General features: G+C 38.4%; 1 protein-coding gene across 2 annotated transcripts in view; it reads right to left on the reverse strand.

Annotated features, from left to right (window-relative positions):
* Window positions 1-22,781, reverse strand: part of LOC128705896 (transmembrane channel-like protein 7) — a 738,019-nt gene extending 715,238 nt beyond the window's left edge. Inside the window, exon 1 of one of the 2 annotated variants that reach the window (XM_070091932.1) lies at window positions 22,644-22,746. In XM_070091932.1, the coding sequence (XP_069948033.1) occupies window positions 22,644-22,683 (40 nt within the window). In that variant the 5' untranslated portion in view covers window positions 22,684-22,746. Of the gene's footprint in view, window positions 1-22,643 lie in introns of both variants that reach the window. The other variant, XM_070091933.1, reaches the window with a different exon arrangement.
* Between the last annotated feature and the right edge of the window lie 2,497 nt (window positions 22,782-25,278).

The following is a 25,278-nucleotide window of genomic DNA, read 5'->3' on the forward strand; positions in this document are numbered from 1 at the left end:
AGGCTTAACTTTGCAATCACCACTAGCATTGGAACACATCAACAAAGTAAGCCTGTCTTTCATAGGCTTATGTCCTGGGAGTGCCTTTTCCTCCTGAGTAATGTAGGTCCTGCTTGGCATTTTCTTCCAAAACAGGCCTGTTTCATCACAATTAAACACTTGTTCAGGTTTCAGTCCTTCAGTCTCTATGTACTCCTTGAATTCATGCACATATTTTTCAGCCGCTTTGTGGTCCGAACTGGCAGCCTCACCATGCCTTATCACACTATGTATGCCACTACGCTTCTTAAATCTCTCAAACCAACCTTTGCTGGCCTTAAATTCACTCACATCAGCACTAGTTGCAGGCATTTTTTTAATTAAATCCTGATGCAACTTCCTAGCCTTTTCGCTTATGATCGCTTGAGAGATGCTATCTCCTGCTAGCTGTTTTTCATTTATCCACACCAATAAGAGTCTCTCAACATCTTCCATCACTTGCGATCTTTGTTTCGAAAACACAGTTAAACCTTTGGCAAGAACAGCTTCCTTGATTGCCTTTCTGGTGCCCACAATAGTAGCGATGGTTGATTGGGGTTTCTTGAACAACCTGACCAGGTCGGCGATACGCACTCCACTTTCATACTTATCAATGATCTCTTTCTTCATTTCTATTGGAATTCTCACCCTTATTGGTGTAGGGTTGGCACTAGAAGCTTTCTTGGGGCCCATGGTCACTTATTTTCCAGAAACAGCACCGAAAACACTGTAATAATACGAAATATTCCGATTGTATGCTTGGATGTTACCGCGGAGGCTGGCTGGTAAACAATGGCACGGGCGGCACATGTGAGGCTGGCTGAGGGCGCACATTGGACGCGTCTCGGACGAAAATCGGTGAGCGGGTTTTTAAGCGGTATGCGAGGCAAAATTTTTGCGATTAAAGCAAGCGGTATGCGGATTAATCGCTATGTGGTGCCATCGGTATGCGGGGGGTCCACTGTATAGGAAAGAGTAAGGTTATGAGGATAAAAAGATTAGGTGACAAAAGACTGGATATCAGATTGGAGGGAGAGAGTATGGAGGAGGTGAATGTATTCAGTGAATGTGTCAGCAGATGGGTCTATGAAGGATGAGGTGAATCACAGAATTGATGAGGGAAAAAGGGTGAGTGGTGCACTTAGGAGTCTGTGGAGACAAAGAACTTTGTCTATGGAAGCAAAAAGGAGAATGTATGGGAGTATACTTGTACCAACTCTTAGTAACTTAATATAATTCAGTGTAAACTTGTTGTCTGGCATTTATATGCATTTATACATGGAAAAAATGGCGTTCTGCCTTCTGGTGATGTCTGCTTTCCGGCAACAGCATGGAACCTAACCCGCCGTATAAGTGGGGCCCTACTGTACCAAACTTGCACAGGAAAATCACTCCCTATGAAAGCAAAAGACTTGGAAGGATATTCAACTTTCCCCCAATGAAAAGCAGGGGTGCCACAAGTACACTGAGACAACACATTAAGTGTCAGGGGGCCCAAGACTGTTCAACTGCCTCCCAGCAAACTTAAGGGGAATTACCAATAAACTCCTGGCTGTTTTCAAAAAGGCACTGGACAGACACCTAAAGTCAGTACCTGACCAGCCGGGCTGTGGTTCGTATGTCAATTTGTGTGAGGTCAACAGTAACAGCCTGGTTGATCAGACCCTGGTCCACCACAAGGCCTGGTCTCATACTGGGCTGCAGGGGCACTGACCCCCAAAACCCTCTCCAGGTATACTCCAGGTATACACAAAAAATTTAAGATTTACCCCATTCCTCAGATAAAATATAGCCAGAAATGATTGGTCATGGTTTACTGTATCCCAATAATTGAATCAAAGCAAGAAAAACACCATAAAACAGACCACAGGTGTAGAAAGGGCCTTATCTCAAGAAAACTGTCAAAAATAGAATATTTCCACTATTTTAAGCTTGATTTCAAGCTACTTCCAATCCTGAAACCAACCACAATTGTCTCTATTTCAGAGTAGGTCTTCTAATTTATCAAGTGATACCACAAAACAACCAATAAAACCCTAAAAACCATACAGTGGAACCTCAGTTTTTGTTTGCCCTGCTTTTCGTCGAATTTGGTTTCTGACGACTTTTTTCCGTCAAAATTTTGTCCCAGTTTTCATTCACCACCTTGGTTTTTGTATATTTCATATATTAAGTTCAAGCTCTTGAAGACTGGTGGGGTGTGTTGTCTGGCACAGGAGTTTGTGATCATCTGCACTGCAGCTTTTTATTGGGCTATTAATCTTCTTGAGTGTAGAGACCCCTGCTCGCAAACCTGCTCAGTGTCAAAGAATTTAGAAAAAAAAAAAATCTCATGAAACGATAGGGAATCTTTTTCCAAAGGTAATGAAACCAAAAGCATGAAATTTGATGATAAACTTATAGAATTACACCCTTGTGAAGTTAGCAGTCTCCGCAATAACACTGGTAATTTCGCACACATTGAGCCGTATTATGGGCCAATTCCTTTGTTCCAATCCACCAAATTCATAGCTATTTCACTAGAACTCTTTTTGTTCTATCAACTGGACACAAGAAACTGCCCATTTACCTATTTCAACTACACAAAAAGTGATCAAATATTAGATAAGATAAAGTTTATTTCTTTGTGAAGATTACTATGTGTAATTACAATTTTGATTTGCTGTGTACAAAGATAGCCACTATCATGCCGAGGCATTTTGGACAGACTAATCCTAACCCTTTCAGGGTCGGCAGGCCCTCTCAGAGGCTTGTTCTCAGGGTCGCCCAAATTTCAAAAAAAAAAAAATTATTTTTTCTTATGAAAAGATTTTTTTTTTTTTTCTAAACATTATAGGCTAAGCAAAAAATTTTTACCATCAATACTTACCGAGATATGGAGGAATGAAGTTGACATGAAATGCTCGATATATGGTATCATCGCCGACTGCCGTAACCCGGTATTGTTTTATTTGTTTTTTTATGTACTATTTTCTATTATTTTTTAATTTTTTTTTCCAAGTAACTTTTATGGCCTGCAAGACCAATATGAGCACTATTTTGTAAGTTATTTCTTTTTCTATACTACACAATAACTGCATGAACACTATTGTCACTGTTTTGTTTACAGAAAATATTTACAAATAGGTACCTGGGTGTTAGTCGACTGGTGTGGGTCGCATCCTGGGGGACAAGATTAAGGACCCCAATGGAAATAAGTTAGACAGTCCTCGATGACGCACTGACTTTCTTGGGTTATCCTGGGTGGCTAACCCTCCAAGGTTAAAAATCCGAACGAAATCTTATCTTATCTTATCTTATCTTATCTTACACAAACAAACGATATGAAATGTTGTTTATTACTATTTTTCTATATTTTATATACACATATACAGTCACAGGACATGTTTCTAGAAGTTCTGCAGCCTGTGGAAGTCTTTGAAACATGGTGTCATGCACAGTGGTGTTTTACACTCCTCACACATAAAACGAGTGTCTCTGCTCTGCGTTGTTGTGGGTGTTTTTTTGTATGTGCACAGATGTAACACCTTTTCTGAGCCTTTTTCTTGAAAGCAGTAGCAGGTAGTTTTACTAGGAAGTGATCACCATGCTTCAGATGAAAGAGTAGTTGTTGATAATTTAGTGGGCAGTCTATTGCAGGTGTTGTTCCTTGGTACTTGAATACTATTTGTCTGATGACAGACAAACAGAATTCGCCATATGGTGGTTTGTTTCTGGTCCTCATCTTATACATATTATAAGCATTAAGCATGGAAATGTCCAGAAGATGGAAAAAGAGTTTTATGTACCACTTATAACTCTTGCGAACACAATCAGCAAACCCAATCTGCATGTCACATTTGTCCACTGAGCACATATTGAGGGTGTAATCAATCACAGCTGCAGGTTTTAGAATGGGTTCATTGCTTTCTCTATGCTGCCTGCCAGCATCTGCCATTTCATTAGGGTGAACTGATGACAACAGTGTGACATCTCGTTTGTCATGCCACCGAAATGCCATGATGTCATTGGCAGCAAACGCCTGCGCCTCACCTCTACGAGTGCCAGCGTCAAACCTAGGCATATGCTTACGATTTGCACGCACTGTGCCACACACATCTGTCATGTTCACTCCTCACAAAAAATCACTGAGTGAGGGGCTTGTGTACCAGTTATCAGTATATAATATATGCCCCTTACCAAGGTATGATTCTATCATTGTTCTAACTACATCACCAGAGATGCCCTATAACTTCCTGGTATTTTGCAATGTATAACTTCCAGTGTACACAATAATATCCAATACCAGACCACTGTAACAATCACAAAGCACAAACAACTTCATACCAAAGCGTTTCCTCTTGCTTGGTATGTACTGCTCGAAAGAGAGTCTTCCTTTGAACAGAATCAAAGACTTGTCAATTACAAGCTTCCTGAAGGGATAAAAATACATATTGAATTTCTCTTTCAGATACACAAACACATTCCTAATCTTATATAACCTGTCGTTTCTGTCAGGCCTGGTTTTGTCTGAGAAGTGAAGCATACGTAATAGTAGCACAAATCGATTCACTCCTATTATATCACTGAAACCTGGGGTTGCAATCAGGCGGTCTGTTGACCAGTATGATTTCACACTGTGCTTATACACATTTATTTTATTTATTTAGTAATTTTAGCACACATACAGAGGTACAAAAAAATACAGGTAAGAGCAGCATGCCAAAGCCACTTATATGCATAGCATTACGGGCTGGCTTAAAATTAACTTAAGATTAACTAAGCAATGATGAAATCAGTGATAAAACATTATTGTAAACAGATAACTATAAAGCACAAATGAGTATTATAAAGACAGGTCATATGGTTGCATGCATTGCTGTACATTCAGTAGAATGGAGTATTCTGTTAGGTAGTGTATTTAAAAAAATAATAAAGTTAGATTGGGTCCTAGGTTTAACATTTGTGTGATATAATTGTGAGTAACATTTAGGATATACAATTTATAAGGTTCAGTTATTCAGTATTTATTTGGTTTTTAGTGAGTAAGTGATCTTTGAGAAGAGACTTGAATTTATAAACAGGTAGTGTTTCTTTTATATTTACAGGTAATGAATTCCAGATTTTAGGGCCTTTTATGTGCATTGAGTTTTTGCATAGCGTGAGATGGACACGAGGAACATCAAAGAGTGATCTGTGCCTTGTGTTATGGTCATGTGTTCTGTTGAGGTTGGCAAGGAGATGTTTGAGGGGAGGGTTAATATCAGAGTTAAGTGTTCTATGTATGTAATAGGTGCAGTAATAAGTATGGATGTTTTGTATGGTGAGTAGGTTGAGTGTTTTGAATATTGGTGGAGTGTGCTGCCTGTAGTGAGAATTTATCATTCTAACTGCAGCCTTTTGATGGGTAATTAGTGGTCTGAGATGGTTAATTGTTGTTGAGCCCCATGCACAAATTCCATAGGTGAGATAGGGGTAAATAAGAGAGTGATAAAGGGCCAGGAGGGCTGACTGTGGAACATAGTACCGTATCTTCGATAGTATGCCTACAGTCTTGGAAATTTTCTTAGAAATTTGTTGTATATGTGTATGAAATTTGAGTCTATTTTCAAGGTGGATTCCTAAGAATTTTCCCTCTGTTAGCTTTGTGATAGGTGATCTGTTTATCATTATGTTAAGAGGTACATCTGTAGCTCTGTTACCAAACTGAATGAAGTAGGTTTTGTCAATGTTTAGTGTAAGTTTGTTAGTCCTCATCCAGGTAGATATTTTCTGTAATTCGGTGTTTACAGTATTGGCTAGCGTGACTGGGCTCGGGTGAGAGAAGACGTATGTAGTGTCATCTGCAAAAAGTGTGGGTTTGAGTAATTGCGAAGCATTTGGTAGGTCATTTATGTATAGGAGAAAGAAAAGAGGGCCAAGGACACTTCCCTGAGGGACACCAACTGTAATTGGTTGAGCGGAAGAGTTTGCCCCATTTGCGTACACATATTGGCTTCTGTTGCTGAGGTATGACTTGAGGTAGTTGAGGGAGTGCCCTCTAATATCATAGTGTGACAATTTTACATGGAGCAAGTCATGGTCAACTGTATCAAAAGCTTTACGTAAGTCAATGAAGATCCCCAGTGGGACTTCTTTTTTCTCTATTGCAGTGTATATATGTTCTAGCATGTGTATAATAGCATCATTAGCATTTTTATTAGGCCTGAATCCAAATTAGCAGGGGTTGAGAATGTTTTGGGAGATGAGGTAGGAGTAGATTCGTTTATGAATTAATTTTTCGAAGATTTTTGAGAGAGGGTGTAAATTGGATATTGGCCTATAGTTATTCAACTCTGTTTGGTCTCCTCCTTTATGGATCGGGGTGACCCTTGCTATTTTGAGAGCTGTAGGGAAGGTGGAGGATTCAATGGATTTGTTAAAGTGTGTTGCAATGATTGGTGATAGTACTTGTGACACTTTTTTGTATATAAAGGGTGGTAAGGTATTTAAATCTCCTGCCTTGTTTTTTAGTGCATAAGCATTATAGTGGCATAAGCATTATTGTGCCTAAGAAAAGATACATCTCAGCCACAGTTGTCTCCTTCCACTGGTGTAGACGTGATTTTGGTGAAAGTAATGTGTTTGCCATGGTGTACTCGTAGTATCTGTTGCTTTCCCTGACAATAATTTCCATCAGGGGTTCGTCAAAGAATAACTCAAAACATTCCAGTTCATTGGCATTGTTTCCCAGTGTACAACATGGCCGTATTCCACTTTGGCTTTCGTCAAACTGGTGAGGATTTGGAACAAAACTGACAGCTTCCTGCCAATCCCAGGTGCGGTCTGCTGGTGGGTACTGGACAATGACAGGTGGTTGTGGTTGTGGAGGTTGTGGTTGTGGAGGCTGGTGTGGTGGGTGGGTGGGGGATGGTGGCCTTTGTTGTAGACCAGCTGAGGCAGCGGCGTGGGTGGCAGCGTGGGTGGTGGCATGGCCCACTGCTTGTACCTCACGGCCACCACCACCACTACCACCACCATGCACATTTTCCATCCCAGTTGCAACACTATCATCGTCATTTTCACTGTTGTACAGCCACGGGATGTACTCTGAGATGTACTCCTTTCCCTTGGAATAGCATATGGCACACTACCAGAGCGCATATATCGTCATATGTACTGACACTTCACTGGAGAATATTCCACTTCACTATCACTATTAGAACTGGTTTCAAGAGCTTGTAGTTCATATTCACTATCACTATCATCTCCAATGCTCACATCTGTGTCCGGGATTTGGGAAAATAGGAATTTCCTCTTTGATTCTGGTGCAACTGAATGTGAACAAGATGGCCCAGCAGCAGAGGTGGAAGGTTGAGGGTCGTCTGGGTTTTCCTCACTATTACCGATATTCTGGTCATTAGTTTTGGTCACAACCTCACCAAATCCTTGAAACTCATCTTCACTGGCACTTCCATTTATATTAGAACTGTCACTGGGGAACTAAAGTGTCCCAATTCACCGAGGAGTGAGGAGCTTCTTACCGCGAGGCATGGTGAAGAAGGTCTACTAACATGGCGTTCCCACAATGCACCACTGGGTCCCAGATTTTTTTTCTACTGTGCACACTGACCACACACACCCATTCTCTCACACCTAGGCATACCAGCCTTTTCCCACAAGATTTGAAGGCGCTAGAATTTATGCATGCTAGTACGTCAAAAACCCTAGCGCGTAAGCCGTACTAGTATACGGCCAAAACCCTGAAAGGGCTAATACATAGTAACTAATTAAAACTAATTATGTCTGTAATTAGTTATGCCGTAACTAATTACGGCGAAACGCCGTAAAGCGGGGCCTTACTGTATAATAATACACTAATAATAATATGTATAATAATAATATACATATATAATAATAATGTACTACATATACTAATTATAATAATAGACAGTTTCAAAAGGCTGTCACTAGATGGCAGTGTTTACCACAACAAAGAGGGAGCGGTTGTGGCCGTCTCCACCTGTTACATAACATATTTTATTCATTCTAGAATATATATCAGGTTTCTATGTGATTTATATTGTTTACTATTTCATATTAGACGAACTGTGATAGATAAATAAGCCGTAGAGTTGATGATAGTGAAATATCCAAGGAGTATGTTGTCCTGTCTCCAGGCAAACTCTCGTTGGCCGCCGACACCGCCTGTACCACTACATGAATGACATGTTTTATTCATTCTAGAGTATATATCAGGTTTCTATGTGATTTATGTTGTTTATTATTTCATATTAGACGAACTTTTTTTTTTTTTATCACACTGGCCGATTCCCACCAAGGCAGGGCGGCCCGAAAAAGAAAAACTTTCACCATCATTCACTCCATCACTGTCTTGCCAGAAGGGTGCTTTACACTGCAGTTTTTAAACTGCAACATTAACACCCCTCCTTCAGAGTGCAGGCACTGTACTTCCCATCTCCAGGACTCAAGTCCGGCCTGCTGGTTTCCCTGAATCCCTTCATAAATGTTACTTTGCTCACACTCCAACAGCACGTCAAGTATTAAAAACCATTTGTCTCCATTCACTCCTATCAAACACGCTCACGCATGCCTGCTGGAAGTCTAAGCCCCTCGCACACAAAACCTCCTTTACCCCTTCTCTCCAACCTTTCCTAGGCCGACCCCTACCCCACCTTCCTTCCACTACAGACTGATACACTCTTGAAGTCATTCTGTTTCGCTCCATTCTCTCTACATGTCCGAACCACCTCAACAACCCTTCCTCAGCCCTCTGGACAACAGTTTTGGTAATCCCGCACCTCCTCCTAACTTCAAAACTACGAATTCTCTGCATTATATTCACACCACACATTGCCCTCAGACATGACATCTCCACTGCCTCCAGCCTTCTCCTCGCTGCAACATTCATCACCCATGCTTCACACCCATATAAGAGCGTTGGTAAAACTATACTCTCATACATTCCCCTTTTTGCCTCCAAGGACGAAGTTCTTTGTCTCCACAGAATCCTAAGTGCACCACTCACTCTTTTCCCCTCATCAATTCTATGATTCACCTCATCTTTCATAAACCCATCCGCTGACACGTCCACTCCCAAATATCTGAATACATTTACCTCCTCCATACTCTCTCCCTCCAATCTGATATTCAATCTTTCATCACCTAATCTTTTTGTTATCCTCATAACCTTACTCTTTCCTGTATTCACCTTTAATTTTCTTCTTTTGCACACCCTACCAAATTCATCCACCAATCTCTGCAACTTCTCTTCAGAATCTCCCAAGAGCACAGTGTCATCAGCAAAGAGCAGCTGTGACAACTCCCACTTTGTGTGTGATTCTTTATCTTTTAACTCCACGCCTCTTGCCAAGACCCTCGCATTTACTTCTCTTACAACCCCATCTATAAATATATTAAACAACCACGGTGACATCACACATCCTTGTCTAAGGCCTACTTTTACTGGGAAATAATTTCCCTCTTTCCTACATACTCTAACTTGAGCCTCACTATCCTCGTAAAAACTCTTCACTGCTTTCAGTAACCTACCTCCTACACTATACACTTGCAACATCTGCCACATTGCCCCCCTATCCACCCTGTCATATGCCTTTTCCAAATCCATAAATGCCACAAAGACCTCTTTAGCCTTATCTAAATACTATTCACTTATATGTTTCACTGTAAACACCTGGTCCACACACCCCCTACCTTTCCTAAAGCCTCCTTGTTCATCTGCTATCCTATTCTCCGTCTTACTCTTAATTCTTTCAATAATAACTCTACCATACACTTTACCAGGTATACTCAGCAGACTTATCCCCCTATAATTTTTGCACTCTCTTTTATCCCCTTTGCCTTTATACAAAGGAACTATGCATGCTCTCTGCCAATCCCTAGGTACCTTACCCTCTTCCATACATTTATTAAATAATTGCACCAACCACTCCAAAACTATATCCCCACCTGCTTTTAACATTTCTATCTTTATCCCATCAATTCCGGCTGCCTTACCCCCTTTCATTTTACCTACTGCCTCACGAACTTCCCCCACACTCACAACTGGCTCTTCCTCACTCCTACAAGATGTTATTCCTCCTTGTCCTATACACGAAATCACAGCTTCCCTATCTGCATCAACATTCAACAATTCCTCAAAATATTCCCTCCATCATCCCAATACCTCTAACTCTCCATTTCATGACTCTCCTCTCCTATTTTTAACTGACAAATCCATTTGTTTTCTAGGCTTCCTTAACTTGTTAATCTCACTCCAAAACTTTTTCTTATTTTCAACAAAATTTGTTGATAACATCTCACCCACCCTCTCATTTGCTCTCTTTTTACATTGCTTCACCACTCTCTTAACCTCTCTCTTTTTCTCCATATACTCTTCCCTCCTTGCATCACTTCTACTTTGTAAAAACTTCTCATATGCTAACTTTTTCTCCCTTACTACTCTCTTTACATCATCATTCCACCAATCGCTCCTCTTCCCTCCCGCACCCACTTTCCTGTAACCACAAACTTCTGCTGAACACTCTAACACTACATTTTTAAACCTACCCCATACCTCTTCGACCCTATTGCCTATGCTCTCATTAGCCCATCTATCCTCCAATAGCTGTTTATATCTTACCCTAACTGCCTCCTCTTTTAGTTTATAAACCTTCACCTCTCTCTTCCCTGATGCTTCTATTCTCCTTGTATCCCATCTACCTTTTACTCTCAGTGTAGCTACAACTAGAAAGTGATCTGATATATCTGTGGCCCCTCTATAAACATGTACATCCTGAAGTCTACTCAACAGTCTTTTATCTACCAATACATAATCCAACAAACTACTGTCATTTTGCCCTACATCATATCTTGTATACTTATTTATCCTCTTTTTCTTAAAATATGTATTACCTATAACTAAACCCCTTTCTATGCAAAGCTCAATCAAAGGGCTCCCATTATCATTTACACCTGGCACCCCAAACTTACCTACCACACCCTCTCTAAAAGTTTCTCCTACTTTAGCATTCATGTCCCCTACCACAATTACTCTCTCACTTGGTTCAAAGGCTCCTATACATTCACTTAATGTCTCCCAAAATCTCTCTCTCTCCTCTGCATTCCTCTCTTCTCCAGGTGCATACACGCTTATTATAACCCACTTCTCGCATCCAACCTTTACTTTAATCCACATAATTCTTGAATTTACACATTCATATTCTCTTTTCTCCTTCCATAACTGATCATTCAACATTACTGCTACCCCTTCCTTTGCTCTAACTCTCTCAGATACTCCAGATTTAATCCCATTTATTTCCCCCCACTGAAACTCCCCTACCCCCTTCAGCTTTGTTTCGCTTAGGGCCAGGACATCCAACTTCTTTTCATTCATAACATCAGCAATCATCTGTTTCTTGTCATCCGCACTACATCCACGCACATTTAAGCATCCCAGTTTTATAAAGTTTTTCTTCTTCTCTTTTTTAGTAAATGTCTACAGGAGAAGGGGTTACTAACCCATTGCTCCCAGCATTTTAGTCGCCTCATACGACACGCATGGCTTACGGAGGAAAGATTCTTTTCCACCTCCCCATGGACAATAGAAGAAATAAAGAAGAACAAGAGCTATTTAGAAAAAGGAGAAAAACCTAGATGTATGTATATATATATGCATGTGCGTGTCTGTGAAGTGTGACCAAAGTGTAAGTAGGAGTAGCAAGATATCCCTGTTATCTAGAGTGTTTATGAGACAGAAAAAGATGAACTGTGATAGATAAATAAGCCATAGAGTTGATGATAGCGAAATATTCAAGAAGTATGTTGTCCTGTCTCCAGACAAACTCTCGCTGGCCGCCGCCACCGCCCATACCACTACACGAATGACGTATTTTATTCATTCTAGAGTATATATCAGGTTTCTATGCTATTTATAATGTTATGTGATAGATAAATAAGCCGTATAGATGATATTAGCGAAATTATTCATGAAGTATTTTGCCCGGTCTCCAGACAAACTCTCGTCCACCGCCGACACCGCCCATACCACTACATGAATGACAGATTTTATTCATTTTTGAGCATATATCAGGTTTCTATGTTATTTATATTGTTTATTATGTCATTTTAGATGAAGTGAGATGGACAAATAAGCCATAGAGTTGATATTAGCGAAATTATTGAAGTACAGAATTCCACTGGAACAGATTAATTGCACTTCAATTAATTTAAATAAGGAAAAATGACTCTGCAAACAAGCAAATCCAGTTGCGAGCAAGGTCATGGAACAGATTAAACTCGCAAGTAGAGGTTCCACTGTATTAAGATCTACATTATTTAGTTTATATGTGGCATGGTTATTTTCCTGTCCAACATTTAGAACTTTGCATTTGTCTATATTAAACTGCATCTGCCACTTCTCCAACCACTGCACGAGTCTATTCAAATCATCCTGGAGTGCTCTAACGTACTCATTAGAATGAACTGGATGGCCTATTTTGGTGTCATCAGCAAATTTCCTTATTATATCACTGTTTATTCCCTCATCTATGTTGTTTACGTAGATTGTGAACAACAAGGAGCCCAAACACTGATCCCTGTGGAGCACCGCTTGTGACATGCCCCCATTCTGATTTCTCCCTATTTATGCATACTATCTGCTGCCTATTTGTCAACCATGCCTCAACCCAGGAAAAAATTTTTTCCTCCTATTCCATGTGCCTTAAGTTTCCTCAATAGCCTCTGATGTGGAACTCTATCGAAAGCCTTACTGAAGTCCATATACACAATATCATATTCAATACCATGATCTACCTCCTCAAATACCTTAGTGAAAAAAGTTAGTAAATTCCTAAGACAGGAATGCCCCATTGTAAAACTGTGCTGAGATTCATTAATCAATTTATGCCTTTCAAGATGGCTACGAATTGCCTCGGCAATTACTGATTCCATAAATTTTCCCACTATGGAGTTAAGGCTTATTGGTCTAAAGTTCAAAGCTAAGGACCTGTCACCTGCCTTTGCTATTTTCCACTTGTCAGGCACTATGCCAGTTTGAAGTGATATATTGAAAAGATTAGCCAAAGGTATGCATAGTTCCCCTTTTTATTCCTTTAAATCCCTTGCAAACAGTTCGTCAGGACCTGGGGATCTGTTAGGTTTTAATTTCTCTATTTGTCTGAGGACCATGTCACTAGTTACTGTAATCGTGCATAGTTTATTATCATCCTGTTCTACATAATTTATTATTTATGGAACTTCACTAGTATCTTCCCGAGTAAAAACTGAGAGGAAGTAGGTGTTGAAAAGTTCACACATATCCCTATCACTGTCAGTGATCTGACCTGAGTTACTCTTAAGTGGGCCTATCTTGTCCCTAATCTTACTTCTGCATACCTGAAAGAACCCTTTTGGGTTAGTCTTCGAATCTCTTGTGACAATAGCCTCATAATCTCTTTTTGCTTTTCTTGTTCCTTTTTTTATTTCTATTTTTAATTGAATATATTGATTTCTTAACTGCCCTTCCCCTCTTTGGATACGCCTATATGTGCCTCTCTTTCGACCAATGAGATGTTTTAATCAATTGTTTATCCATTTGAGATCATTTTTGTTAGATCTAATTTCCCTACTCAAAACAAAAGTTGTCTGGGCAGCTAGCACTATGCTCTGAAACACGTCATATTGGCAACCAACACCACTTACCTGACCCATAGTCAGGACATCCCAATTTAGCTCACCCAGGTAATTTCTCAGTCCCATGAAATCTTTGTCTGGGACAAAATCTTGATTTTAGTTATCTGGGTAATTCCATGATATGTTGAATCTAAGTGATTTGTGATCACTTTCCCAAAGTTCATCATTACCTCAAGATTATTAACTAGTGATTCTTTGTTGGCAAGAACCAAGTCAAGCATGTTATTTCCTCTAGTTGGTTCTGTCACAAACTGTTTTAAAAAGCAATCCTGAACCATATCAAGAAAGTCACTAGACTGAAGATTTCTTGTCACATTATTTTAATCAATTTGTCTTAAGTTAAAATCTCCCATAAACACAACATTTTCATATCTAGATGCCTTATAAATTTCATCTCACAGCAGCCTAGCGCACTCCCTATCAAGGTTTGGGGGCCAAACAGATTCTGTGTCCGATGTTTCTAATCTTATATCTTGTCTAACACAACACTTTAAATTATCACTGACATACATCGCCACTCCACCACCCTTCCTGTTGACCCTATCAGTGTGGAATAGTTTATAACCTGTATGGTGCATTCAGAAGGCATTTCTCTATCTTTCAAGTTGAACCAGGTCTCTGTTATACCAATAATATCTATATTACCTGCACTTGCAAGTAATCTTAGCTCATCCATCTTATTTCTTAGATTACTACTACAGTGGACCTCCGCCTTACAAACGCATCGCGTTATGTTAAATCTGCCATACGAAGCATTTGAATGCAAAAATTTTGCCTTTCCTCACAATAAACAACTAGCCTTGCGTGATTCATCTGGGACGCGTCCCATGTGTGGCCTCAGCGCCAGTGTTTACAAGCCAGCCAGTGCGGTCACATCTACCCATACATTCAGTACATTTCACATTATCCCAGTGTTTTTAGTGCTTGTAACTGCAAAATAAGTCACCATGGACCCCCAAGAAAGCTTCTAGTGCCATCCCTGTGGTAAAAAGGGCAAGAATTAGTATGGAATTGAAAAAGAGATTAAGGAAATGTGTGCAAAGTGGGCTGAACTGCAAACCTTTACAGATGAAAATCACCCTGACACAGCTACTGCAAGCCGTGTTGGCAACCTGTACAATGACAATGTTATGGCCCATTTTAGGAAAGTCTTAAAGGAACGGGAGGTACAGAGCTCCATGGACAGATTTGTTGTGCGATAGAGGTCCAGTGACTCTCAAGCTGGTCCTAGTGGCATTAAAAGTTAGAAGGGAAGTAACCCTGGAAAAGGACTTGCTACCTCAAGTCCTAATGGAAGGGGATACCCCTTCTAAACAATAACTTCCACACTCTCCCCTCCTCCCATCCCATCAATCATCACCAGATCTTCAATAAAGGTAAGTGTCATGTATTCTATTCTTAGTAGAGTAGTAATTGTGCATGTCTTCTTCAGTTGGTGCGTATTAAAATTTATATTTCAAGTGGTAAAAAACTTTTTTTTTCATACTTTGGAGTGTCAGGAACAGATTAATTTGATTTCCATTATTTCTTATGGGGAAAATTAATTCCGCTAACGATAATTTCGGCTTACGATGAGCTCTCAGGAACAGATTAATATCGTAAGGCAGGGGTCCACTGTATTTGTATAGTAAATCTTAAGGGTGCTAGTCACTCGCTGCCCTCTATTATCTCTCTGTTTGTTGAACAATTGCTTAGCCTTTACTAGCAACTCTATTTTGAATATTGCCTTTTAAACATATCCCTGGGGTATTCTGGTAATATCTGCTATTTTCACCCCTAGTACTGCAGCCTGATTGTTTCCCACAAACACCCATACCTCTATAATCTATCAGTTTAAAGTACTAGACAAGTTATCAATGACCCCCTCAATTGAACTGGCTAATGCAACCACTCCAGCCCCAAAGAGATGAACCCCAACCCTTACATACATATCACGTTTGTCATAGAATTTGCCCCAGTTATCAATGAATGGGATTGAAAGTTCCTTGCAGTACCTTATACCACTTGCCCTAGACATCCATTCATTGCCCACTCCCTTTCTAGGCAAAATACTAAATATGAATGGGATCCCTCCCTTAGACCTGACTACTTCTATGGCTGACCTGTACTTATCCAGCAGCTCCTCTCTCCTGCTCTTCCCAAAGTCATTTCCATCAGCACCAAGACAGATAATGGGCTTGTTCCCATTATCTGACATATTATTATCCAACCTGCTGACTATGTCACCAACACCAGCTCCTGAGAGGCACACCTTCTGGCTATTGCTAACTTAATATATGTTAGTGTTATCTGGCATTTATAGGTATTTATAAGCATTTATAAGTGGAATAAAATGGCATTCTGCTTTCTGGCGATGTCCACTTTCCAGTGGTAGCCTGGAACCTAACCTGCCATATAAGGGGGGACCCACTGTACAAATATTGAGGTTCCACTTTATATATGGAATCTGAAGGCTGGAAGAAAAATGGGGACACAAGTGAATGAGCATAAGTATTGCTTGATTAGTGAATTGCTGTCTGGATTACATTAACCCTTTCACTGTTGAGACCCCTGCTCACAAACTTGCTCTCAGTGTCGAAGAACTTAAAAAAAAAAAAATTTTTTTTTAAGAACATAAGAACATAAGAAAGGAGGAACACTGCAGGAGGCCTGTTGGCCCATACTAGGCAGGTCCTTTACAATTCATCCCACTAACAAACATTTGACCAACCCAATTTTCAATGCCACCCAAGAAACAAGCTCCGATGTGCAAGTCATGATAGAGAACCTTTTTCCAATAGTAATGAAACCAAAAGTATGATATTTGATAGAAAACTTACAGAGTTATGCTTTTGCAAAGTTAGCAGTCTTGGCAATATTTACGCATAGGCGATTTAGCCTACTTTGAGCTCTATTTTCGGTCAATTCCATTGTTCCAATCGACCAAACTCATAGCTATTTTACTAGAACTCCTTTCGTTACATCAAATGAATACAAGAAACCACTCATTTACTGATTTCAACTACTCAGTAATGTAATCAGAAATTGTTAATTTGGCCAATTTCATACAAAATTCAAGGAAGGCCAATTTTAAAATAGGATCCAGAATTAACAATGCAAACATTCATAGCACTAAAGTAACATTTTCTCTGTTCATTAGTCACATCTCCTGGCTCCTCTATAAGAAGGGCCAGCTTGCTTTCCATTTTGAATTTTTATTCACACAAAAAATAGAAGATTTACCATATAAATAATATCAGCACATCTGTGAAAGCATATTAGATCCACCAGTTGACATGTATTGGACATATAACATGATTGGTTTACTCTTAAACATCGGCAAAAATCGAACATTTCTGCTACTTTGAGCCCAATTTCAAGCTACTTTTAGTCTTTAAACCATTCAAAATCATCTCTATTTCTGTAACATATCTTCCATCCTATCAAATGAGACCAAGAAAAAGAACGAGAATACAACCATAAATACCATACGGAAATACACCACAAAGTCACTGTTTTAAACCAAAAACATGGTAGGATTTTTTTTTCTCATTATGCACTGCATGGTGCAGGATTTTTTTATACTTCACACAGTGACCACTCAGACCCATTCTCTTATATGTAGACTCACCAGCTTTTACCCGCAAGATTGGAAGCCACTAGAATTTTGGCGTAGTATTACGGGACCGACACTGGCTTGAGAGCCATAATATTACAGGACCGACAGTGAAAGGGTTAAAGAAATGAGATACTTTTTAACAATAGCTTTGAAGCAATTGATATATAGGAGACCTTCAGAGACTTGTGGCAGGGAGTTTCAGATTTAATCCTTTCATTATTCGTGCCATAATACCATGGGTTTGAGATCACTGTCAGTGCCATACTACTACGCCATGAGCTCAGCTCATTCAGATAAGCTGTGAGCAGTAAATTTGGGCCTAGATACGAGAGACTGGGTCTATGCGGTATGTGCACTGATCATATAAAAATCATGTAGCACACAGTGCATAATGAGAAAAAACTGTGACAATGTTATTGGTTTAACCCTTTCACTGTCGAGACCCCTGAACCTGAACTCACTCTCTGTGTCAAAAAACATTCAAAAAAAAAAAAAAAAAACTATTTTCTCTAACCAAAATCTTAAGAATATTTTTGCGAGTGCTTTATAAGAAAAAAAAAATTTGCGATCAGTACTTACTGAGATACATATAGAGGTGTGAAGTTGACAAAGTGAACCGCTTATAGCAACATCAACGACTGCCGGTCACTTAGTAATATTTTTACTTTTATTCGATTTTTTTTCTTTTCTTTTCTAATATTTTATTTTTTCAAGTAACTTTTGTGTCCTGTGAGACCAATATAATGCGCAATATATATGCTGTACAATGGTACCTCAGGATACAAACAATTCGTTCCAGAAAGCTGTTCAAGCGTCGATACCAAACGAATTTGTTCCCATAAGAAATAATGTAAATTAGATTAATCCTTTTCAGACCCCCAAAAATACACTTACAAAAGCACTTACATAAATACACTTACATAATTGTTCGAGTTTTGAGCTGTTCATATCCCGAGGTACCACTGTATACATATACAGTGGACCCCCGGTTTACGATCAGCTCCCAATGCGACCAATTATGTAAGTGTATTTATGTAAGTGCGTTTGTATGTGTATGTTTGGGGGTCTGAAATGGACTAATCTAATTCACAATATTCCTTATGGGAACAAATTCGGTCAGTACTGGCACCTGAACATACTTCTGGAATGAAATAATATCGTTAACCGGGGGTCCACTGTATATCCATTCATTATATGCAACACAATAACTGCACAAGCATTGTTATCATTATTTTGTTTACAAAACATGTTTAAACAAACCCACACTGCCTTCCCCACCACCCACACTGCCTTAAATTGAGCTCAAAGTTCGATTTCTGCCAATATTCAAGAGTAAACAAATCACGTCACTTGTCCAATACATGACCAAGTGATAGGTCTAATGTGTATTCATGAATGCGTTGATATTATTTATACAGGTATTACAATACTGCATAACAGTAAATCTTCTATTTTTTGAGTGAATAAAAAATCAAAATGGAATTCATGTGTGAAGCCTGGGAATGAAACTAATGAACAGAGGAAATGTTATTCTAGTGCCAGGAATGCATGCATTGTTTACTCTGAACCCTATTTTGAAACTGGAATGTTTTGAAATTTGTGTGACATTCACCAAATTACCAATTTCTGATCACTTTATTGGGTATTTGAAATAGTGAATTTGGCAATTTCTTGTGCTCAATCAATAAAATGAAAGACAAACTAGGGAAATAGCTAAGAATTTGGTCTCCTGGAACAACATAATTGGCCTAAAATAGGATTCAAAGTGGGCAAAATCACAGATGCGTAAATATTGCTGACACGGTAAAATTCTCGAAAGCATAATTTCATCAATTTTCCATTGAATTTCATACTTTTGCTTTATTACCTTCAAAAGAGATTCTTTGATATTACATAAGAAAAAATAAACTTTTTTTTGACAATTCTTGGACACCATGGACAAATTTCAGATAGAGGGTCTGGACAATGTTAAGGGTCTTTTATGAACATAGAGTTTTTACACAAGTTGAGTTGAACTCGGTGGATATCAAAGGGATTTTTATGTCTTGTGTTATGTCTGACTTCTGTTGCAGCTATCAAGGAGTTTCTGAGGAAGGTTAATATTAGAAATGACTGTCCTATATATACAGGTTTATTCAGACTTCCTACAATAAATATATTCACCACTCAATATAAGCTAAGGATAAAAATATCTTAAGGTAAATCATGTGTGTAATATATATGCACTTTTTAGGCTTAGCTCTATGGCTCACTTAATGTATGATAGTGTAAACATGTTATCAGGCTTTTATATGCATTTTATATGCATTTTATATGCCTATGTTTAATTTTACAGTGATTTTTCCTATACAGCAGTATCCCGGAACCTAACCTACTGTATAAGCGGGACCCACCTGTATATATGTACAGTATGAGTGCATGCTCTGTATATTGAGCAAGTTTAAACTTTGAAGAATGAGGGTGTGTCTTGTCTAGCTCTAGATTGAATAATCATTCGTACAGTGGCTATTTGTCAAGATATTACTCGTTTTAGGTGATTAGACCTCCTCATCAACACCTCTGGACACTGGCATTCCACAGGGAAGCATCCTTGGCCCCCTACTTTTCCTTTTATACATCAACGACACTTCCAAATGTATTGCAATAACTCAGACCTATTCTCTTTGCTGACGACACAACTTTTGTCATCTCCCACCCAAATCCAGCATCACTCAATAACACTGCTAATGAAGCGATCTTAAAAATATCAACCTGGATGACTACCAATAAACTTACACTTAGCACTGACAAAACCTTCTACATCATGTTTGGAAGCATAGTACGTAATGTTCAACTAAACCCTATGATTAACAATACTCTTATTGCTAACCGTAATGAGGGAAAATTTCTGGATCTGCACCTTGAAAGCAACTGGAAATTCAACACCTATATCCAACACACAACAAAAAAGTATTCAAAATAGTTAGCATCTTCTGATGTGGTGTACGTATTTGATAAATCTGGGATGAATGAAAGAATGAACACTACAGGGGATGTCTGAGAAAGAGTTGGAAGGAGTATGAAAAGATGACGTGAGGCTGGTATTGGACGTTCAACAGGAGTGACTCAGCGTGTTAATTGGGTTATAGGGTTAGACATGATTTAAGTTTCAAAAATTAGTAAATATGGTAAAATGCACAAGATCTTGAAAATCTGATAGGAAGGCTGCAGTTTAGTGAACCAACACTACTCAAATTAATAGAAAGAGACTAGTTAAGGTGATGAAAAAAAAAAGAGGAGTCCAGTAATAAATTGAAAGAGCAAGAACAGGGACAGATCTACAATTTCTACATAGGATGGACTAAAGGGAGGCAATCTGTTCAGAAGGGAAAGCTAGGGGACTTGGCTTGAAGCTGCTTTAATATTTTTATTTGGGGGAAAGTTAATGGAGATTAGGGGGGAAGCCGAGGTGCTATTACTGAGCATAAATATAAATGAAGGAAAATGATATTTGGAATCCCTATACTTTACCAGATTACCTACAGTACAGTTATAAGGATGATGCAGTAATTTAAAATGTAAGTTTAATTTAAGACTGACTGATCAATTCGGAGTTTGTTTTGCAATACCATACATATTTTTTTTTTTTTTAAATTCTATGACAATACATATTAAGTTCAAACCTAATAAAGTTTTGCCTAAAATTAATTTTAGAAAGATCTTCTCATTCTCCTAACAAGCTCTTCCTACTGCACATTCGATTCACTAAGACAAAACTCACTGCATCTGTAGTCAAATTAAACTATGTCCAGTACTAATAAACAATCCAATAATTCTTAGTTTAAAACTTCTCTCAGTTAATAAACTAAAATTTTGTTACATAATCAACAATTAAAAAAATTCACACCTAATTATTTACATTTTCATATTTCATGTGTTGAAACTCTTGTAACAAGTATCTAGACCATCATTGAAATTGCTGTATAAATTTATAAGTGTAAATTCAGATAAACATTAAGTTTAGGTCCTTCTCTTATTGAAAAAAGCCTAACTTAAAATAAATGTAACTTAGTAAATAATTATTCTACAGTGGTACTCACAACATAGCATGCAAAACTGTCATAGAAAAAAAATTACATAGCACAGTGGCAAGTTACTCTGCTATATGTAGGTAGTTGCAGAAACAGTATTTTTGTTTATATTCATCATAATTGTCTAAATGTCACATAAATGATGAGTAAATAGTCAAATGCATTACATTTGAGTAAAAATGGAGGTGTTTTTCTAACATTTACCAGAATAACAATTTGCACATGAAATATCTATTTTTACTGTGGTATAGATAGCTTGCTTGCTCAAAATTAAAAACCAAATGCACAAAGTTATAACAGAGATTTAAACCCAATATTAGCCTAAAATTATATATGGATTATCTAAATAACTTTATCTTATCTTTGATATTAACCAAGTAGAGGAATTAAATTCAGCAAAATTTTATGGTTAGCATTTCCAATTTTGTTTACTCAACATAACAATCTAGTCTCATTTAATAGTTATACTTAATTTCATAATGCAATTAAATAATTTGGTAAAGATTCTATGTAGTATACAGTGTTATTTTCCTGTGGAAGGAAAAGCTCGTCATACCGCAGTTATGCATCTCTCGAGACAGTACCGGTCTAGTAATAAAAATCCCCGATGATGAAAATGATGTTCATCATATTGTCGAGAGCCTTTCACAATGTAGTTTATTTTCTTGAGTATTTAACAGAAATAATACTCAAGTACAGCCTATTGTTACTATTAGATAAATCTGTTAATAAATTGTATAGTTCTTTCACTAGTTAAAATATATGTATAAATACCTTACAATTACTATATTAAAATTAAAAAAAATAGGAAAATGTAAAACCGCCCATAAGAAAGATGTTTGTGTAGCTACTTTACAGTACCTCTGTAACACCTTTTGTAGTGAACCTAAATAAAGTTTATTTTAAGTATATCTTACAAAGTTGTACCAAGTTAGTGCCCAAGAGTACACTTGTACTAACTACATTCTTACATGTAATCAAAGTTTTAAATGAATTGCTGTAGTTTTATTTTTTAATTTGGCTCTAATAAAAGTTTAAAGAATCAATAAGATACTTCAAGGTGTTTACTGTATGTCTTAATAACCGTAATTACTTATGAAACAAGTCGAGGACTTCCATCTTGTAGAGTTGTCTACAATATACCTCGAGATCACCACAACTCTCATAATACTGTTTACCTACAATCATATAGAAAAGATGACTATATTCTTGAGTTACTCCATACACAGACATTATTGAGCGTGTGAGTGTTTATATTAAGCAGGTGAGCGCGGCCTACCACTTACCACTCAGTGATCTCCGTCCTAAGCCTACATACTCTAGCATTTAGGCTTCCTGACAGGAGGCTTCAATCCATTTCCTTCCGTCTTGGTTCTGTCAAAACACAACAATAAGTAACTCGAGGCAGGTGAACAATAGAGATCCGCTACCACAAGTACCTCTCTGAATGTATTTACTGCCTTATATTACCTAGACTTAGATGCTCTTTTGTTTCCCTGAGTTTGTTTGTCTATTATTCCCCTCAGTTGATGGTTGTCAGGGGTCCCACCACGCATGTGCCACCTTCACTTTTCAATAGCCATTGCATTTTAGAAGGTTTCTACGCAGATGATATTTTTATAAGAGAGACACCCCCTATATTTAAACTAATATGGCTGCAACAATACTAATTTTACGAGAAACACTGTATTTTGGAAAGTAATTAAATAAATTGAATTTAGAATATGACATCCTGTCATAAGTCATAAATCAACAATCAAAGAAAACGGCTGAGAAATTTTCATATACAAAGCTTAAGATAAGACAAACTCAAGAAACTGAGGTAAGTAAGTAAGTAAGTTTATTCAGGTATACACAAATACAGTTACATAGAATTATCATACATACAAGCATATGTGTAGATTTAGATTAGATTTTGCCACCGAAGTGGCTAGTTTATTGTGCACCCCATATCCATCCTGTGGACGGTAGCGCGAGAGCATATGGATACACAAAAGGCCTAGGAACTAGGCCCCAAAGGGTTAACAGGAATACATATGGATTTATATCTACATATCTATAGTTCACTTATCTGTTACAAGCAAATTTAGGAAATTTGCTTAGTATATCTGGTATCTTATTTTCATTAATAAGATATCTTGACATGTCACATAGGTTATTATACTGTCTGTCTCTGTATTCCTCAATAAGTGGACAATTAAGCACATAGTGTTCAAGAGAGTGACCATATGCCTGATCACATAATTTACATTTAGTTTGATCATCATCTGTGTGTCTCCCAAACTGCCAGAAGTACTTGTAACCAAGCCTAAGCCTGGCCACTACAACATCAGTCAGTCTGTTCACATTGCAAGTTGTTCCATAAACATACTTATCTACGTTCATGTTATCATAGTGGGTTATAGATCTACTCAGGCTTCTAACTGCATTCCTATAACAATCATTTTCATTATTTACTTCTCTCCTAATATTATTCCTAATACTAGACACAGTTATACCAAAGTTATATTCTACATTCTCCTTCTGGGTACTCTTTTTGGCTAACATATCAACTTTATCATGAAGGAGTAATCCAATGTGTGATGGGATCCATAGCAATTGTACATTAATTCCTTTGTCCCTAATTTTTGAGTATCTATACCTGGCTTCCCCAATGAGCATGTTGTTGGAGTCATTATATGAGTCAAGAGCCTTCAATGATGACATAGAATCAGTTGTGTACGAATGGTATATAATACCGACAAGATGAGAGTAAGACACATGTGCAACATCTGGGTATCTTTATTGTAGACGTTTCGCCATCCAGTGGCTTTATCAATACAAATTCTAGGACATAACTTGAAGACAGTAGAACTATGTACAGAAGATGAGGTAATCAGTCCCTCAACCTAGGAGTAGGTGCGAACAGCACCATAGTCGTGGAGATTCTGAAGCAGAAGAAAGAATCCTGGCGCTTATATAGTAACGTCAGGTGTAGCAGACGAGGGCATATTCACTGGTAGGCGGGATTCCCCAGTGGAAGTAGGTCCTTCCCAAAGAGATGGGTTAGTTGTAGTAGTAGATGTCGTAGTCGTGAAGGTTATGTACATGTCCTCAGAATTAAGATTCCATGATGTTGCAGTGTCTGACAAGTTGTGTACGAATGGTATATAATACCGACAAGATGAGAGTAAGACACATGTGCAACATCTGGGTATCTTTATTGTAGACGTTTCGCCATCCAGTGGCTTTATCAATACAAATTCTAGGACATAACTTGAAGACAGTAGAACTATGTACAGAAGATGAGGTAATCAGTCCCTCAACCTAGGAGTAGGTGCGAACAGCACCATAGTCGTGGAGATTCTGAAGCAGAAGAAAGAATCCTGGCGCTTATATAGTAACGTCAGGTGTAGCAGACGAGGGCATATTCACTGGTAGGCGGGATTCCCCAGTGGAAGTAGGTCCTTCCCAAAGAGATGGGTTAGTTGTAGTAGTAGATGTCGTAGTCGTGAAGGTTATGTACATGTCCTCAGAATTAAGATTCCATGATGTTGCAGTGTCTGACAAGTTGTGTACGAATGGTATATAATACCGACAAGATGAGAGTAAGACACATGTGCAACATCTGGGTATCTTTATTGTAGACGTTTCGCCATCCAGTGGCTTTATCAATACAAATTCTAGGACATAACTTGAAGACAGTAGAACTATGTACAGAAGATGAGGTAATCAGTCCCTCAACCTAGGAGTAGGTGCGAACAGCACCATAGTCGTGGAGATTCTGAAGCAGAAGAAAGAATCCTGGCGCTTATATAGTAACGTCAGGTGTAGCAGACGAGGGCATATTCACTGGTAGGCGGGATTCCCCAGTGGAAGTAGGTCCTTCCGAAAGAGATGGGTTAGTTGTAGTAGTAGATGTCGTAGTCGTGAAGGTTATGT

Source organism: Cherax quadricarinatus, chromosome 3 (assembly GCF_038502225.1).
Source record: "Cherax quadricarinatus isolate ZL_2023a chromosome 3, ASM3850222v1, whole genome shotgun sequence".
Lineage (NCBI taxonomy): Eukaryota > Metazoa > Arthropoda > Malacostraca > Decapoda > Parastacidae > Cherax > Cherax quadricarinatus.